This window comes from Mugil cephalus, chromosome 9 (assembly GCF_022458985.1).
Source record: "Mugil cephalus isolate CIBA_MC_2020 chromosome 9, CIBA_Mcephalus_1.1, whole genome shotgun sequence".
Lineage (NCBI taxonomy): Eukaryota > Metazoa > Chordata > Actinopteri > Mugiliformes > Mugilidae > Mugil > Mugil cephalus.
The window spans coordinates 9,880,415-9,899,693 of NC_061778.1; the positions used below are offsets into that span (position 1 = coordinate 9,880,415).

Genomic DNA, 19,279 nt, shown 5'->3' on the forward strand with positions numbered 1-19,279 from the left:
TGCTTCGCTACACTCAAATTCATCCAGCGTCTCCAAAGGAAGATATCCTCTCCTTCCTTTCAAACGGCCTTTCCTTTGTCTGTCCTCTGACAAAGAGAGAGAGATGATATGTTTTCATGAATAGGGGTTGGCCAGCCGGGTAGATAACATCTGTCTTCATCTCCGTCTCACAGGGTCCAGGGCTCGGTTTGAAGACAGCGCACCGCGGATCGTGGAGGACCCCTCGGACTTGATCGTCTCCAAGGGGGAGCCCGCGACCCTCAACTGCAAAGCGGAGGGCCGACCCGCGCCCAGCATAGAGTGGTACAAGGATGGTGAGCGCGTGGAGACCGACAAGGACGACCCCCGCTCTCACCGCATGCTCCTGCCCAGCGGCTCCCTCTTCTTCCTGCGCATCGTGCACGGGCGACGGAGCAAACCGGACGAGGGCGTCTACACCTGTGTGGCCCGCAACCACCTGGGAGAGGCCATTAGTCGAAACGCCTCGCTGGAAGTCGCCAGTAAGGCCTCCTGTTATTGATCATTGTCCTTAAAAGCGTGTGCGCGTACAAGTGTGTGCGCGCTTCTCAGTTGTGTCCCAGATCTTTATGCAGCCGTCCGCCAGTTTTATGGAGGTCCGCCGGAGAGCTGGCTGTGCTTGAAAATAATGACACTAAAAGAAGCAGACTGCAGGAAGCAGCAGCAGCCCCTGGAAAGATGGTGGTGTGGGTGGAAATAAATACAGGAATAAGTAATGGCCTGTAGATTTGTTCCTAATTTAGGTTACAGCGGTGACAATGATGCATTTTGTCTTTAACCTATGTGTGTGTGTGTGTTTTTACAGCTTTAGAAGAATCAGCTCAGCAAACATTAACTTTCTTGCGCTGGATTGCTGACCACTACAGAAAAACACAAGTATAAACATAAGACAACATAGATTACATACATATGATTACATATTCTGTAATGCCCCCACGATGCCATATTAACTTCCATTTAAGACAGTGTTGGTGATTCTAAATTGGCTGTAGGTAAATGGTTGTTTGCCTTTCTATGTTAGCCCTGTGATGGACTAGGCGAGGCTCCAGCTCTCCATCATCTCTACAGGATAAGTGAATAGATAATGGATGGATGTGTCTAAGTACTTTCCTTTCACTTTTTCGTTTTAGCTGCTTTGCAAATGCATTTTTGCTATCAAAATACATAGTGCTTATATTATAGATCAAATATGAGCAGATCTGACACGATGAATCTTTTAAAAAATGGCGAAGAAGATTTGCAGCATTTTCTTTTCATTTAATTTTAATTTACATTAATATTTTATTAAATTCTAATTTTGCACAATTAATGGACTGAACATTGCACATTTAAACAAATGTGTAATTTGTTTACTAAACTATATGAAGAAAATAATCAGAATATTTATCCCTAAGTATTGGCAGCAAAAAATGTTCAGAGAGCTCTTCCTGGACCAGCTTTATCTGTAAAGTCTTTCTCTTACATTGTTGCATGATGCAGTGATAATCTTATATTATTATATTTATATCAGCCACAACATTAAAACCACTGACAGGAGACGTAGAACCACATTCCCCACAACCAACAGGACCCAAAGCCCCTTCCCCCCGCCCCCCTCCACTAATAACATCCTGTTACCAGACACCCTCAGAAAGCCCTTGTCCATTCTCTGATGATTTAACTGTTTTGGAGGCACAACAATAGACCTACACAATATTAGGAATGAGGTCATAATGTTATGTCTGATCAGTATATAATTATAGGGAACAAGGAAGATTTTTCTGCACCTTAAATAAAGTAAATAAAGACAGAATATTGACATTTACTTGAGTATCTTTAAAACCTTTACTGTGTTATTAATTAATTAAATACATTTTTGTCAGTATCAGGAGAGAATAGCTACAGTCGAAAGGCTACATCCCTGGTCTTTGTCGGGCAACCCTCGTATTATAACTCCGAAACACTTTTGTTCTACAATGAGAAAATCTAATTAAAAAAAAAATAATAATGTCAAACATTTGTCTTTGGTGTCATAACAGGCGTGTTAGGCTTTTCATTTCACTGCAGGGATTTCCAGGGAACCACTTGCGGTATGCAAGACAGTGTGACTGTGTCAGATGATTTTCTGTTAAAATAAGAGTCGTGAAAAGCAGTGGGAGATTTCTTACAATGAACTGCAAAAGGTGTCTTTCCATAAACTCACACAGTGCATAATGTATTTGACTGCACAGCTAACACTTTTATCTGCAGTACACTACAAACTTGCCTATGCTCAGATTATTTGACAGATTGTCCTTGTTCCGCTTAAAGGTTAGCTGAAATTGCTTCTGCAGTGATATGGATAACAGTAGATCGAGGACGCTTTCAGAGGTCACTGTGCTTAGCTAGCTCGACGTATGTTGGGAAGTTTCCTTGAAGTTTAGGTTGTACTTTTTCAGGACAGTAATCCCACAGATGAGAAGTTGCACCAAACAGTGTAATGCAGGACACAGTGTCTATTAAACCCAACATTAGCAACACATTTCTGACAACTATGGTTTATTTATACAGTGTTTAAATGCGTTTGCTAATAAGCTAAAGTTAGCTAAGCATTAGATTGCAGGCTCTACTTAACGTTCTTTTGGAAATCTTTGGTCTGAAATTATCTCGGTGTCATTTTATGAAGAAAGTTTTATTTTTTTTTTGTGTTCTGAAACCACAGCTCCTCTTTGATGACTTTGATTGACAGGGGACTCACAAAGACACACACGCACAAAGAGAGTGAGATAGAGGGGTTGTGTCGTTCAAGGAGGGAGGTCTAAAATGAATTGATTAGTGATTTTACACTTTTCAAAGTGTAAAGGATCAAGTCTTTTCAAGTCATAAACGCTCTTTTAGAGTACTTTATTTTTTTTATTTTATTTCTTTCATTCACGATCCCCATTAACTGTTGCCATAGCAACCAGCACGTCTTCCCGGGGTCCACACAAAAACATAGCAAGGAAATACATTTAGAAATCATAATATTCCCATACAGAACAATTAAAAGTTGCTACTAAACACACAATATATCATAATAAACCAACATAAATACAATGAAGATACAAAACCCAGAGTCAAGTTACAGTTCTAGTTAATAAGATTTAAGATTTTATCTGTCAATGTTACAGAGGTAGTGTGGTTCCACACTACAACTTGTGTGTTCATCAGTCTGGCTCAATCTTTAACAACTCCACCCAGACGCTAGTCGACACTTTTTTGCCAGCCGAGTAAATTTTCGTTTCTACTTCCTGCTTCGCTTTCAACAATGGTGATTAAAACCTTCGTCAAATAAGAGTCATACAAATGCTTCTCTGAACCTCCTCCATTAACCTTTCTTTGACGTGTTACATCTTCATTGATCCAAAACAAAACATTCAAAAATTGCCGAGATAGAGAAGCAGCAGAAATAATAAACCAGAAACACGATCACAGCTCTTGATGCTCTGCGTGGTCGCGGCATGTAGTTACACACACCTCAGGCCACAACAATCTGTTTTTCTCTGGTTTTCCTTGGCGTCGTTTCGAGAATTTCTCTGTAAATACTGATCCATTGCAAAACCGCATGTAGTTGTAGAAATGCTGTAGTAGCCTTCATATCCCAGGCTTATGTGTGGTGCTGTTTCTGCTACAATCATCAGGAGCATGCGCATCGAGCTTGTGCACCGTATACAAATATACAATCCAGATTACTGTAAGGCTCAAGTCATTGCTGTTACAATCCAAGACAAGTCGAGTCTAAAATCTTCAAATTCAGGACTCTAGTGCAACTCCAGTCCCAGTCATGTGACATGAGTCCACACCTCTGCTAGTTTCATGGTGTGTCCAAGGTAATGTCTTCAAGTGTCTTCTCTTGACCGAGCAGCAGTTCGTCCTCGGATCTTCACAAAATATATTTTTACAGGTTCTTCAGAAAACAAACCATCTATGATCATGTTGGACGTTATTGACACTTAGTGATTATCGACCTGTACGTGACATCTCTGTGGCAGCCAGATAATCATAGTCTCTTCTCAGTGTGTAAAATGAGAGCACGGCTCCATAACTTTGTTTTTTATTTTTTTTATTTCTTTTTTGTGGGCATGTTGTCTGCTGCTGGGAAATACATCAGGGGGGATGTGTGAGCTTTCTCATATGCTGGTGAAAATGCACTGAAGTAAAAAGCTCCCACCAGGAGCCATATCTATTATTTTCCCCCTCTCTGTCCAGGACACGTGCCATTGTCTCCCTTTCCCATTCCAGATCGTGCCGGCGTGACTCGGCCCTCGGCTGAACTTGCAGCTTTGTTTGGAGTAAGAAAATGGATTAGTCTGTAGGTTGATTGGAGGAAACACCAGATTAGGAAGGTCAAATTGTCTTCGTTAAAAAACACAAAACCGCAATTTGAGCCTTATCTCCCACCACACTGAGGCTTCCTTACCGCCAGCATGCGTGTGTGTAAGTGCTCATGGCTGGCTGACCTCATCTGTAGCTCATGTCCCAAAATAGGGACAGCCTCCTCCGATATACTGTATATTTGGAACCGTAAGCGTCTGCAGTGAATGCAGATATCCAAGCTGGGAGAAGATATAATGCGCATCTTGTCATATTGGCTCTTTTAAAATGCTGATAATGACATTTTGCTTTGTGTGCTGCTGCAGATTACAGTACAGTCATATCGGTGAGGGGATGGTTCACCTGCAGGCACAGAGAGAGAATAACAGTATTAATAAGTGCCTGTTTTTGTTCTAATCTCACTGCCTGCAGCTAGCAGGGGCATATGCCAAGGCAGCATGGTGGTGGTCTTAGAGTCCCCCCTCCCCTCTGTGTGAGGTTATGCTGACTGTGGGGTAAATACTGACCCAATTAGCTGTGGCAGGGAGGTGGGGTTGGAGGGAGGGGAGTGCGCAGTGTTAATGAGGGGCCAGCTTTAAGCTAGTGGTCTTACAGAGATGTGTGTCGGTGGTGGTTGGGTGTGCGTGGGGCAGGAGTCAGAACAACAGGTGGGAGGAAAAGCTTTAAACTCCAACCAAGCAGTAATTAATACCCATGCATCTGTTCGACTGTACGGCTCTGAGACGGGATCAGGAGTGCTGACACTAACCTGGTTTTAACCACATTAATTACGCATTTATTGTCGGAGAATGATGCATAATGTATTTGGCTGCATGACGAAGACTTTTATCTGCAGTGCACTACATACTTGCCTTTGTTCGGATGATTGGACAGATGCGTGCGTGTTCCGCTTCTGCTTCTGCAGTGTTGTGGGTAACGTTTGATCCAACAGACGTTGGCAAGTTTTCTTGAAGTTTAGGTTGTATTTTCCAACATACGGTATATTTACCACAAATTATCATACAGCTGATTTATAGGAGAATAAACACACTGGTGTTGATTAGCGTATGCGGCCCTAATTTGGGTGGTGTGCAGTGGTTTAGACTCCTGTCATCTACCAATAATTTGATCATCTAGAAAGAATAAACTGTAAACGTAGGAGGGTGGAGAGTTATTTCCTTTCAGGGATGTGCAGAATGTATCTGCCGGCTAGCTGTAGGTTGTAGTCTTTGCAGATTAGCAAAGTGCAAATTTTTGCCCCAGACACAGGCAACATGTTGTTGTCCCAAATGTTTTATCCAAAAATATTACATAAAGTCAGCTCGACCTGGAGAGTGTCTTGAAGATGTTTCACCACTCATCCACGTAGCTTCCTCAATTCTAAGGGACTGGTGGGGAGTAGAGGTTTAAATAGGGACATCAGAAAGTTGCAACTGTCTTGAAGATGATGCCTTCAAGAAACACTACAAGTCCAGTTGTTTTCCTTTAATGTTTTTGGACATCTAACACTAACCAGGACATATACCTCGATTACCAAGAACCCTTACAGAAATATGCCTTGATGAAATCCTGAAGGGATCTTGTCACTGATGCCCTCTTTTTGGAGTCACTTTGTCCTATTACACTGATAAATTCAATGGTTATGACTACGAGTGCCCAGATTTGTTCGAAACGTGACGCAAACCCGGCTTTTTTGATTCAGTTTACGCCTTTGTTTGACCATTATTACAGCAAAGTATTACATGAGTTTGATGCTGTGAAGACTAGTCTCAGTTTACGGTGCACCCACTCAGCTAGGTGAGCTACCGGGGCGCCTCCAAGCAATTATTGCCAAAGTGAGCAGGCGCCATCTTTGAGGTCTGGTATCCAGTTCTCCTTCATACATCTACGGTAGACACATAGGTTATACCCCCAGTATGCCTTACTAATGTGCATTATCCCTTTTTTTTTTCCGGGGCCTTTTTGGAAAATCAATGGTGTTTGAACACAACCTCTCATACCTTAATTGGATTAATGTGATCATATTGATGCTTTTGCACTAAGCATTCTAAAAAGCTCTGAGGCTTAATGCTTAAAAAAGACATGTTCTTTTGCTGCACCATCTGTGACACGAACAAACCTTATTTTCCATTTTCACATGCTTGATTTAGTGACAGATTTAATTTAGCTCAATCGTTGACGCAGCTCTGAAGAGAGCAACTTAAAACCAAATAATTATTGCAAAATGTGGATTTTACATCTTTGATGTGAACCCACAGGATCCCACATATTTTTATTTCTAAAAAAAATAAAAATAAAAAAGCTTGAGCCCCGTGGCGGAGAACTGAAAGTTATAAGAATGATGGGGAATGATGCCGGCTTCACCTCTGAGTCACTCATAAAAACATAATTCCTCAAAATGATTCAACAACCTCGATAGATTCCTTTGTTCAGTACAGACAGTCCACATTTCCCGCGGCCCAAGTCGTGTTTTTGATGCTCAAATGCATTTTGTGCACCCCACAAGTGATGATTTCTGTGTAGCCGCTGTTGCTCCCTTCTAGAGAACCTCTTGGAAAGGATCTTGCGTTGCTCAAAAAATGCCAGCAGCAGTCATTATTCTGTCCTTTTCCTTTGCTTTTTTACTGTAGACTGTCAGTAAGCGGCTGACTTGCCTAGCAGTTGAGAAACCAGAATAATGAGACAGTAGTGGCACTGGGTAGAAATCCATTCCCCCATTCTTAGTTTCCTTGCCGTAAACAAGACGGGAAGCCGTTTTATCGGTTTCAGAATCATGAATGTAAATGTCTGTTTTTCTGAGCGAGGAGACAATCACATGGTCCGTGAGGATTAGAATAAAGTAGGACAAATAAAAAATAAAACTTACTTAAAAGGCTTTAGAGCCAGATGTTCCTCTTCCTCTTGATGAGGGATTATGAAGGAATCAAAGTTCTGGTTGCAGCTTGTTTCTTGTTTCTTTTACCGCTTTGTCTTTTTCTTTTTCTCTAGAGAGAATCAGCGTGTGTGATGTGTTACCCCCCGATGAAAATGTGGGTAGTATAGAAAAACTGTTTTCGGATGCAAGAAGGCCGTCAGGCTCAATTCGTCGTCCAAATCACCAATGCCATGGTTTAATGAGTCCTGTCAAGGTTTACTAACATTTCTTTCTTCATGCAGCGTCTGCTGATAATTGAAACATCATCATGTTTTTTTTTTTTTGGGAAGTGGAGGAATTTATGACCGAGACTTTCTCATAAAGCCTGTTTGCCCTGGAGTGTCTTCTCATCCTCCATCAACACAATCAGACAATGGGTGGATTAAAGCAATCTCTCTTCTCAGTAGGCAAAGCCTCCATTAGCTATGACAGGGCAGTATCATGGCAATGGGATTAGACCACCTCCAAAACAGGTTTACTGCCCCCCCAAAATAAAAGCACAATAGGAGCCGGCCTCAAAATGTTCACTTCGCTGGTCTTTAGTCCCTCAGACCACCCTCCTACCTGTCAGTCGTGAAAACAGAGACCGACGGCCATTCACACATCTGTCCGGCCCACGCTGTCTGCTCTGTCTGCTCTGTCTGCTTCCCACACTCACTGCCACCTCCTTTTTAACACAAAAGCTTTTTTTTTTCTCCCTCTCCCCCTTCCTGTCTCTCAAGCTCATCCGTGGTGTTTCTTTTAAATTGCAGAGCATGTAAATGGCCTGTTTAATCATCCCTTCGCGTTCAGCGAAAATGCAAAACCCAAGCGTTTGCTCTTGATTAATCTCTTTTCCTTCATGCGTTCATTTTTCCAAAAACACAAGCAGATGGCCTTTCTGCAGCGTTTACCGCCTGTCTGCTGAACCCTTAAATTATAGAGATAAATATCACTTAAAAATCAAGTGATGAATATTCCCGGAGAGATTAAATCTCCTAATCTGTACGTCCCTGTAATATTAAAGTTGTGAAAAATGAATGGGCGCTCTCGGAACGGTGCCCACAGGATGGTGATGGAACCGCCGAGAGCCATTTAGGCCTGCTTTTTTGCTATTGTTGAAGCTCACAGGAAGTGCCCTGGGGAGTGTGTGGATTTGTCTCTGCAGCAGCAGGGTCAGACCTTGCAGTAAACGCTTTGCTTGTCTGAGCCTCGCGTGGAGCGTGCAGAAGCGAGAGTGGAGATCGCTTGGCGGACCTAGGCGTGTTATCTTGGAGGAGTTAAGTCGGGGACAGTAGCCCCCCCTCGAGAAGGGGAGTTCGGAGATTTGTGGCGGGGGTCGTCATCACACACAAACATCCGTGGGAAAATCAGTTTTGGTACGGCGGGCTTTAAAGTCGGAGCAGGGATGTATCACATTAACTTGAACACAGCTTCAAAGGGAAATCTGCCGCTTGTGTTGCAGTGTTTGCGGGTACCGATGTCAGGAATATATTCTGCTCTCTGGCATGTGTTTCAAACCTCATATGTCCCACTTTTCTCAGAGTCTGTGCCCGGGGACTCCGGGATTCAAGTGCTGACGGTGTGTGCATGTACTGTACGTGCGTGGGTTATCTTGGTATATTTGTGTCTGTGTATGTGTGTGTGTGTGTGTGTGAGGTTCGGGGATTAGCTCCCTGCCCATAACTTTTTCACTTCAGTCACCATGGCAGTGAAACAAAGGTCTCTCTCCGCGCTCATCTAACCAGGCTTTTCAGACCGAGGTCTAAAAATAATGCAGTGCTTTCAATTAGCCCTTCAGCTCAGCAAAGCATTTGAAACAGGCAGCCAAGTGAACAGGGTCAGGATGATTTGGCGAGCAGACCTTTGGGAGGCGTTTGAGTGCCGTTGTTGGGTGTATTCCACTCATGTCTTTGCTGTTGCTCCCGAAAAGCCTCCTTTATCTGCCCAGTTTTTCGAGGATATTTTTTGTCTTTCTCCGTGGCACATGTACACGCCACATACTTCACGCCAGCCACCAAATTTCTGGTTCCCCCTTCAGCACAAAATCACCCGCTCTGAGGTGAGTTGTTTGACTATGAATAATAATTGCAGTATCAGTGCAGTGTTATAGGAAGTTTAATAATGTGAAAGACGTTAGAAGTTCTCCTTTTCTGTTTATCGAATGTTAGAGCATTTGAAAACCGGAAGAGAAAAAAAAAATCCAATTTTCGGTTGAGCAAAGAGAGCGACTTGTATTTAATTTCCATGAAGTTCAGTTATAGAAAATAAATATAATGATGACTGACGTTTATTTCAAACCTGAGAGAAAAACATGTCTGTCACTTCTCTTAAAATTTTGGAATATTTATCGCTGCTTACCTACGCCTGTCAGCCGAGGGTGAGAAATGATTTTCTGTCTCTGAACATTTGTGATGAAGTCATTTCAGACAAGATTTTATTCATTCCCAGTAGGTCTGACTATCGATGCTATATCCAAGGCCAGGCTCTCCATATTGACAAAGAGGTGTCAGACACACTGGTGGATAATTAATGCGGCATTGATTTAGTTATGTACTCAGAGTCATTAGCAGACGGTCAATTTAGAGGAAGTTGAAATAGCCCGGTTTACAAGACAGTCACTACTTCTTAAGAATGCAAAGTTGACAGTTGGTCATTTTCCAGGGTTGGTTTGCCGGTAAGCGTCTGCGCCCCTAGCTTTTCTGGTTTGTTTTGCACTGGCACCAGTCAGACCCCCAGTATAGCCTGTTTAATCAGCGTTTGGATGAGTCACTGATGGAAATTGGCTTAGAGAACAAATTCATCAGAATAGAAACAGACAGCTGAGTCGAACACACTAACATTTTCACAAAGACACGTTCATCTAGAATTAATAATAGAATGGTGTGTTTGTACTTTGACGAATAGTAGAAATAGAAAGTATGCATTGATGTCACTGCCACCTGGGGCCACGCCCACCTGAGTGACAAAAATATGGTGAAATGTGGCAGTAGATACAGCGAAACAGCGAAAAATGTGGATTATCAGACTGAATTAAGGACAATTGGATTTGACAATGATCCGTACGAACTAGTATGGATTTGGAAAAGTGGATTAGCCTCAGTTCCAGTTAGTTTACAGTAGTTTTAGTTCATTTCAGTTATGGTAAATGTAGCTTAATAAAAGATGTTAATGCTAGGAGCTTTACTGACAAGTAAAAGTAATGTCATACAATACTGTAGCCTCCGACTAGACGTTAAAAGGATGACGAGGAGTGATTTCAAATATTAGTTATTTATTTTTGGAGCTGAAATAGTGTTACTTTTGGTCGTAACTACACCAAAACAACAACATCCATAAACGTATCTGACAGCCCTCCAGAACGTAACCTAAGAAGTAGCTTAAGGTATGACTTCATCTTCTGCTTTTCAAATCTGTTGGTTCAGTCAAACGCACTACAGCTCTTCATTGTATTTTAAAATGTATATTATAATTTACTCTATTAAAGCCTATGATTCAAACTACGCTGTTACATACCACAATAATATATGATAACTTGGCAGGTTTAGTCAGTGTGTTTGTGAATTACGCTTTTAGCTAGTGGATTTTACCACTTATAACTGGCTTCTTCAAACTAATGCTAACACACCTCTTTGTTTATTTTTTAATGTTTGGTAAAGCTCTGAAGGAAGATGAATATGTACTTTCTGTAACGATGCAAGTTTGCGGCTGTTTGGCTGCACATGTCCTAAAATAAATCAGCATTTTCACTAGATGATGATCCGTGCACAACACTATTTGTCTCTTTCATATCTCTTTAATATAAAAACAGACGCAAGGTCCAGTTTCAACCACTTCTTCTGAAAGTTAATTAAACTGGCGAGGTTTTTTAAAACACTTCTTATAAAAGTATCTCCAGCATCCTGAATGAGGCTTCTATCATCTCATCTATGTGAAAAAATGCTTTGTCCGGTGCATAAAAAAAAATGAATGTCTTAGCTTAGCTGCATCCACAGATCGCCACAGGGCTGTCATCTCTATTGAATGGAAGAAGATCTTTTTTGGTCATATAACAGGCGGAGTATCTTTTCATTCGGATGATTAGAAGGACTCTGGAGATACTTTTATGTTATACCTTCTGGGGATTTTAAATATTACCTGTTAATTAATTCTTAGAAATGAATAGTTCATCTTCCTGCGTGGATTTTAATACGTGAAGGGGCACAAGCTAACGTCATTTCTCACTATATGCGGATGTAACTTGTGTTTTGACTCATTTTTCATGAAGTTGCTTTAAATCCAAATAGTAAAAATGTCCATATTTAAGCTCTCCCAACATGGTAGTAATATCCTTCCAGGAAATCTCAGTTATATTGGCAAACATAACTCAGAAACACATGTGCCAAAACCAAATAAAGTGCAGGAGTCATTAACATTACCCTAAACTCACCTCAGTCCACATTTCTCTCTAAGGTGATCTACCCGGGGGCATTTAAATGTCACATTACATTTGAAAACATCAGGATGCTACTGCAAGCTAATCTGCAATGTTCACATTACAGCTTATGTAACGTTAAACTTAAACTGAAAAAATGCTAAAGATCTTTCATCTTTGTATCCGTGAATGATCGCTAAAATATTCATGAAAGTGTAAAAGGAGACGGTATTGATTGATTATGCTGGAATAAAACACTTTGGTGGAGGAAAAAAAAAAAAAAAAAAAGGCCTGTAGGCTGTGGCTGCAGGATCTGATCCGACGTGACGAGTGAAGCAATTTTTGTGTGTCCACGTGTGCGTTTGAAAACGCGGGCCTGTCAGCGCTGCGTTTCCATTGTACAGGAGGTCTCATGAGAAAGCTCGGCTCACGGTTCACGCCGAGGCTTTCATCTGTCAGTCACAGCAAAAGATTAGAAGATATCAAAGGTCGCCGTGTCATCCTTCTCATCCTGTCGTCATCCGCTGTGTGGCGGGAGCTCAAACTTCAGATAGGCTCTGCTCTTTCACAGTGCAGTGCAGATTTTACTCAAGTCTGGGCTGTGCCGCAGATTTGTTAGATAGCAATTTAAATTAGACACACAATCCTTTCATTAATGCAGAGGCCATTTTCACCCCCCTCATACATGGACTAAATTATGAATGCGCTGTTATTTGTTTACTCCATGTTGGACGGAGAGCTGTGCATTATTCATCTGCTCTGACAGGAGAGACAGCGGAGTAGGACATGGGCTTTGGGAAACATTAAAACCAGCAGCAGTCTAACAAGGAAGTTGCTGGGGATTTGTGCAGTCATGCGCCTGCAAACACAATAATCGACTTTCTTTCAATAAGCTTGTGTTGTCACACTCTCCCTGATTCACCCAAGGAAAAAGCAGCCTAAATTACTTCCAAGACAAACTGTCATTTCACTTGATGTTACTGGTCACGTGGCTTTTGCTGCTGCACCTGATCTGCAGATGTGATTTCCAGGCTTTGTTTTAAATACATCAGATGCGCAGGGCTTCGGAGGCTAATTAGATTTCTTTGTGCTTTCTTCTTAGTCCTGAGAGATGATTTCCGGCAGGCCCCGAGTGACGTGGTGGTGGCTGCGGGTGAGCCTGCCGTGTTGGAGTGTGTGCCGCCGCGTGGTCACCCCGAGCCCGTCGTGTCATGGAAACGCAACAACATCCGAGTCAGCGCCAAGGATGAACGCATCTCTGTGAGTTCATAAATAAACACTACAAACTACGTTCTCAAATAATTTCGACACAATATAGTGGATATCCCAACATTTCCACATATAACTTACACTGTATGTCAGGCTAAACTTTATAAAAATGGATGAAGCGATGCACAGAACAACTACAGTGTTTACGTCTGAAAATTTTCTACAGAATAAAATACAACAGCATTGCATGAATCAGTGTTTTCCGATGTGTGATATTTAATTTTGTGCACATGTCTGGTGATATTTTGAATGCCTCTCAATTTAATAAATCCAGTCAAAAGACTAACAACCTACTAACAAATGCTATTTTTTTTTCTTTTTTTTTAGTTTTGTTTTTTGGCAGCATCTGATCACACATTCTTGAAATGAGCATGGACACAGCAGTTTATTTTAAGTTAATCCCACATACACCCTGCTGATGCAAAGGCTCAATCCTCTCATCTTTGAGTAAGACTTATTGTGCTTTTTTTAAAAGAAGTTACTTAGTATTTTGGTTTTCAATATATAAATATATGCACTACACCTACACCCAAAACAGATGGAAAAGGCAGAACTTTGAGAGACATTTTTGCCAAACAAAATAGCTTAAATTAGTGTATAAATGTACTGACTTTGGTTTGTCATTGATTTCTTTGGACTTGTAAATGTTCCAATATTCAACAGTCCTGGAGAAATTCGTTATAGGAGGGCGAGAGGCATTCATTTAGACTGCAGTTAAACGGAATAGTTTCTGTTGACAATAATTCAAAGCTGACACCTTGGTGTCCTATGGACCGGAAAATCCCTCCGATTGTGCTGTCACTTTTGTTCTGTTCTCTCATGTGTGAAGAAAACAACTGGACATGATGTCGAGTTGTTGAAAGGTATTGTATCTGATAATAGATATTGTTTACATTCGCACAAGAAACAGTGCTGGAGGGGAATCGCTTGTCTTAGAGTACCCTACCCAAGTGAAAGTATCAGAACATGCAGTTAAACTATCAGGGACACTACAGTCCACCTCTTTGCAGAAGAACACTAGAATGACTCATACCGTGCTTTGAATATGAAGCATTAATGATTCATAACAGTGCAAGTCAAATCCGGGCATCTCCATTAAAGTCTGAGATGATGACGTTGACTTGTATCTTTTTTGGTGTGTTTATAACTTATGTTTGTAACTTATGTCATTGTGGGTTTTTTTTCAGATGCGTGGAGGCAAACTGATGATCTCTCATACCAGGAAGAGCGACGCTGGCATGTATGTTTGTGTGGGCACCAATATGGTCGGAGAGAGGGACAGTGATCCTGCAGAGCTGGTGGTGTATGGTGAGCTCCTGATAATTTGAAGATCCGCTGAGGACTTGAACATAGAGGACATGTCTCAGGCCTCTTTCTCTTTTGTCCTATAGAGCGACCCGTGTTGGTGCGGAGGCCGGTGAATCAGGTGGTCATGGAGGAGGAGACCGTCGACTTCCTATGTGAGGTTCACGGAGATCCTGCTCCTACTGTGCGATGGCGGCGAGAGGAAGGAGAGCTTCCCCGCGGGAGGTGAGTGGACAGACGGGTGATGAACATAAAGACTGAATCATATTCACAGATTTCGAGTCGAGTCGACCATTGGGTCATTCACACATGTGACCCAGAAAACACATATGGAGTAACTGTTCATTAATTCATGTCTTTCTATCAGTCTGCTGAAACAAGTACATAATGGAAAAGGCTGACCAAAGAGAATTTGTTAGTTGACAGACCAAATCTCTGACCACATTTTTTTTCCCAAAGTGAATACAGTGCATATAGTTAAGTCTGTCAAACAATTATGCTTTATACTTTCAAAAATTATATTATGTTTATTCATGAATCAATGCAGGTTCAGGTTTTGTCAGGGGTTTCCCTGTAGTGCTGCTCTGTAATATTTAAATTTAATGTTAAAAATAAATCTATTCATAATTAAATGTAAAGAAGACTGAATATCAGTGTAAGAACAGTTAGTGAGTACATTAGCCTAGATTTGAAAGATTTAAAGATGTTGTTAGTGTGGATTTTTAATTTCCCACAGAGCAAGGCTAGCTGTTATTTGGTTTCATGCTAAGCTAATATGACTAATATAATAAGAATAGTAGGTTTGTATTTTACTTTTGAACAGAGACTGTTTACAGCATTTATGCTATGCTAATCTAACCAGCGCATTGCCTTAGTGTATATTTTGCCTTTGGGAACATTCGGGCTAGCTGTGGATATGATTTATGCTAAGCTATTCTAACTGGCAGCTACCCATGTAGATGTATATTTTACTATTGAACGGCTAGGCTAACCAGTCTAGCTGTTATTGGTTTTCATACTAAGGTGTTCTAACTGGCAGCTAACTATGTAGATGTATATTTTAGGATTGAACAGAGCTAGGCTAGCTGCTATCTGCCTTCATGCTAAATTAATCTAATTGTCAGCTAGTCTGGATATACATTTGGTGTATATTTTCTACTTATATAGGTATAAGTTTACCTTTAGATGTAGGATACCTGTTATCTGTCCTTGTGATAGGCTCCTCTGACTATAGCAGCAAACCTAGCTGATGGACATTATACATTTTATACCAGTTTGCCTGGTAGGTGTATAATTCACCTTAGGACAGAGCTAATTGTATACTAATTGTATACTAGGCTAATACATCAAGAAGCAAGCATTAGCTTCATATTTATACATATATGTTTTTTTTTTCTACAAGTTCAACAAGTTCAACTTTTCATGCCAAATTTGAATATTAAGATAGTCATTATACAGTCATTATATTTATATAGTTATAAACAGTTGGAACAGCAGAATCAGTAATATTCATTAAATGTGTGCTTTTTAAATACTAATATGTACTGGTATTTTTTTTTCCGTTTTTTTTTTTTTATAGGGTATTAAAAATATCTTGGTCTTGATTAAACTTGCTAATTGTTGCAGATACCTTGTATGAGTATTTTTTTGAACAAGATGGTAAGGCGCTAGTCACACATTTGTTGGCAGTAATGTGCCCACATATGAGGCACTGATAAGAAACCTTATCTATAAATGCAGTTGTTGGACAGTCTTGCCAAAACCTGCAGAAAATATAAACAAAAAATTGCAGTGTAAGAGTTTATTTGTGTACTTTAAAAACAGATAATTGTGATGATGAAAGTTTCATGCAATTGGGGGGTTTTCATGCTTCTGTCTTTCATCTTTGACATATCTTTTATCTTACATTTCTTTTATCTCTTCCTTCAGAGGAATATGAGTCCATGAAATAAAGCAAATTAAGCTGGTTTTATTCATTGCATAAACACAGACTGCTGAATTATGTGTCTGTAGCCTGTTTCGCATTAGTATTTTAAATAATTCTTTGTATTTAATCCAGTTAAGAGATAAAAAGTAACACAGAGTGACACGTTTGTAATGCACTTTTAAGAATTTTCCCTTGACAATATCTAAACAATATCTAAGATCACACTGTTCCAGTTGTTTCAAGGTAATACCGTTGACTAAATAAAAATATTGCCACAGGCTGAGTGACAGTATTGACAGTAAAAGAAATGACATTATTTCCTCGTTACATATCTCAATATGTCTGTCTTCTCTCGTTCCAAGGTTTGAAATACGCAACGGCAACAGCCTTCGTTTGCTCCGCGTGAAGGAACAGGACGAAGGGACGTACACCTGCACATCAGAGAACAGTGTGGGCAAGACTGAGGCTTCAGCCATGTTGCAGGTCCATGGTATGAGACACATCATGCATATTGTATGTGAACACACACACCTACCTACTTAGGCGAGCATGAAAAAAAAGCTCTCAGTCCAAGGCCGTCTTAACACATGACAACATTAAAGCATAAGGTAACGCCACATGTCAACCGCATTATATTAAAACCTGCTCCCACTTGATGTTGGATGCTCAGAGTGTTTTTGTATCAGTGCATCTTGGTGACTCCCCGTCCAGCGGTGCTGCCAGGAGCTTATGCTAAATCGTATGGATTATGCCATTTGACAGATGTTTGGTAGCTGTGTGCTTTAACTCACTCACCAGAGACCAGTGGCAGTATTAATAAGACATGACTCTCCCTCTTTCTTCCTGCCTCTCTCTCCGCCTCGCTCTCTGTACCCTTCACTCTGTGTCTTGGTTTAAATAGTCTCAGACTATTTCATCCGCTACTGCTTTCATCAGTGTAAATAAAATCCAAACAGAGCATTTTTGTATTCACTTCTTTCTTTGTATTTTGTTTTTTGTTTTTTTTTGTGTGTGCTATGCTTTTTGTTGAGCAGCTCAGCGTTTCATCCATCTCATTAATCTTCCATCTCTCCCCCCATCATGTTTCAAACCCTATCATCATTCCAGTCGGCCCGTTCTGTAAGTTCACTTTCCATCTAAATCCTTCCTAATACAAAAAGGCATTTGTGTTGCTCATTTATGTAGAAAAAAAAACTTATCTTTCCTTCTAATGGTTTTTAAAAGCAACAATCAATGCTTAATGGTGTAAATAAGTTCTTCCATTAGGTGCTGACATGTTGATGACATGCCTGTTGCTGCGGGCATGCATTAAGTAAGCCTCAGACACAGTGACTTAATGCACGCCAGATTATGGACTCCTATCGAACACACATCTGCTGTGTCGAGGGGAATGTGTGAGGATAACGTGACACCACGGAAATCCTCTTCTCATTTGCAGCTACAGCAGTTCAGAATGCAGCGATTTATTTACAACTACATTTAAGTCTTGGGCGTAAACAAGGACGCAGTTTGTCCTCATTTTGCATCACTAACCATTTGAACTCTTATTCTAGAAACAGCTATTATTGCTGCTCATCAATCATGTTGACGGGAGCTGAAGTGAACTGTAATAAAGGGGTGTTATTAAAGGGGCATTCCAGCCTTTGGAGGGCTGAAAATCGATGAACTGCATTCCCCATAATGCATTGCTATAGAATTTATTGTTACATCCTCCATAAATCTTTTGTGTGCTCCACAACTTTTTTTGCTGTAAATTTGTAGGTTAGAGTGTTAAGGTTACTTCGTTTGTTCAGACGAAGATCCTCCAACAGCTTCAGGAGTAACTAACGAAGGTTGATTTCTGTAGCGCCTTTCAAACCCTTTCAGTGTGGATCAGAGGTCCAAGGATTTCACATGAATTTCTGGCAGATGTCGAGACAAAAGAGACAAAACTAAAGATGAAAACTGGAAATACACCTATCAGACGCTTAACGGATGATTGGTCATAGTCACTGGTCAAGTGGATAACAGTGATTATCTAATTATCACGACACCTGTCAGTTGGTGGGATATATCAGGCAACAAGTGAACATTTTGTCCTGAAAGTTGACGTGTTAGAAGCAGGGAGAATCTGCTGAAGCGGTAGGACTTGAGCGACTCTGACAAGGGACAAATTGCGATGGCTGTCGTGGTGTTCCCAGTCTACAGTGGTCAACGAAAAAAAATCCAAAGTTGTCCAAGGAAGGAAAAGCGGTCACAGGTTCATTGGCAGACATGACTCATTGATGCGAGTAAAGAGTGAAGGCTGGCCCATGTGGTCCAGTCCAACAGATAAGTATGTTAACACAACGGATGTGAGCATCATAACTGGACCACAGAGTAATAGAAGAAAGTGGCCTAGTTTGATGTATCACCTTTTTCCATGTCTGTCGCTTATATATGGCAGCAGGATGCAATGAACACCTCCTTGCCACCTTTTTGGTGCCGTCAAGAAGAACGTTAAATCCAAATTTGATCATCAGTGTTATTCACTTCACCAGTTGGTAGTTTCCAAGTTGTGAATGATTGCCGCACGGTACCACAGAGTAAAATAGAAATTTAAAGCAGTATGGAATAAATGGAAGGTATTAATACACAAGTAGAAACTACACAAGTAGTAATGTGCAGACTTGGTGGAATGCCTCTTTAATTTACATTAGATGTTGTGCTTGTAGCTATTGTTGTTAGTGTTTTGCAGTAGCTGTAGTACTAGTACCTCCTAAAGTGTAGTATTGCAAAGACTTTCTTTAAACCATTAACATGCTTTAATTTATTTTTTATTTTTTTAGTTTCATGTGCAAAGACCGTCCTGATTGCTGTTACACACTCACCTAATGGAAACACACTCTTTCGATTTTCTGGAAAATCCTCTGTATTATCCCATAAAAATGAGCAGATAAACTAAAATATGGAATTTAGATACAGGTTGGATCAGATAATGTGTTTAAAAAAAAAAAAAAAAAAAACACGAGATAAGCCATAAATCAGATACAAAATCCGTGAACACTGATAATCCGACCATTTTTATCTATAATTGTCTACGCCAAGGCTCCATACTCCAATAAAAAAATATCCTCTCTCCAAGACAGTGTTTTACACCAGCTGTTTGACATGAAACTACAAA

The 19,279-nt window shown here is 40.6% G+C and overlaps 1 protein-coding gene across 4 annotated transcripts in view; it reads left to right on the forward strand.

Moving 5' to 3' along the window:
• zgc:77784 (uncharacterized protein LOC402947 homolog) overlaps positions 1–19,279 on the forward strand; it is a 59,069-nt gene that overhangs the window by 11,307 nt on the left and 28,483 nt on the right. For all 4 annotated transcript variants that reach the window (XM_047594971.1, XM_047594973.1, XM_047594970.1 and 1 more), the window contains exons 2-6: positions 174–500; positions 12,739–12,896; positions 14,093–14,213; positions 14,297–14,435; positions 16,500–16,627. In XM_047594971.1, the coding sequence (XP_047450927.1) occupies positions 174–500; positions 12,739–12,896; positions 14,093–14,213; positions 14,297–14,435; positions 16,500–16,627 (873 nt within the window). The remainder of the gene's footprint in view (positions 1–173; positions 501–12,738; positions 12,897–14,092; positions 14,214–14,296; positions 14,436–16,499; positions 16,628–19,279) is intronic.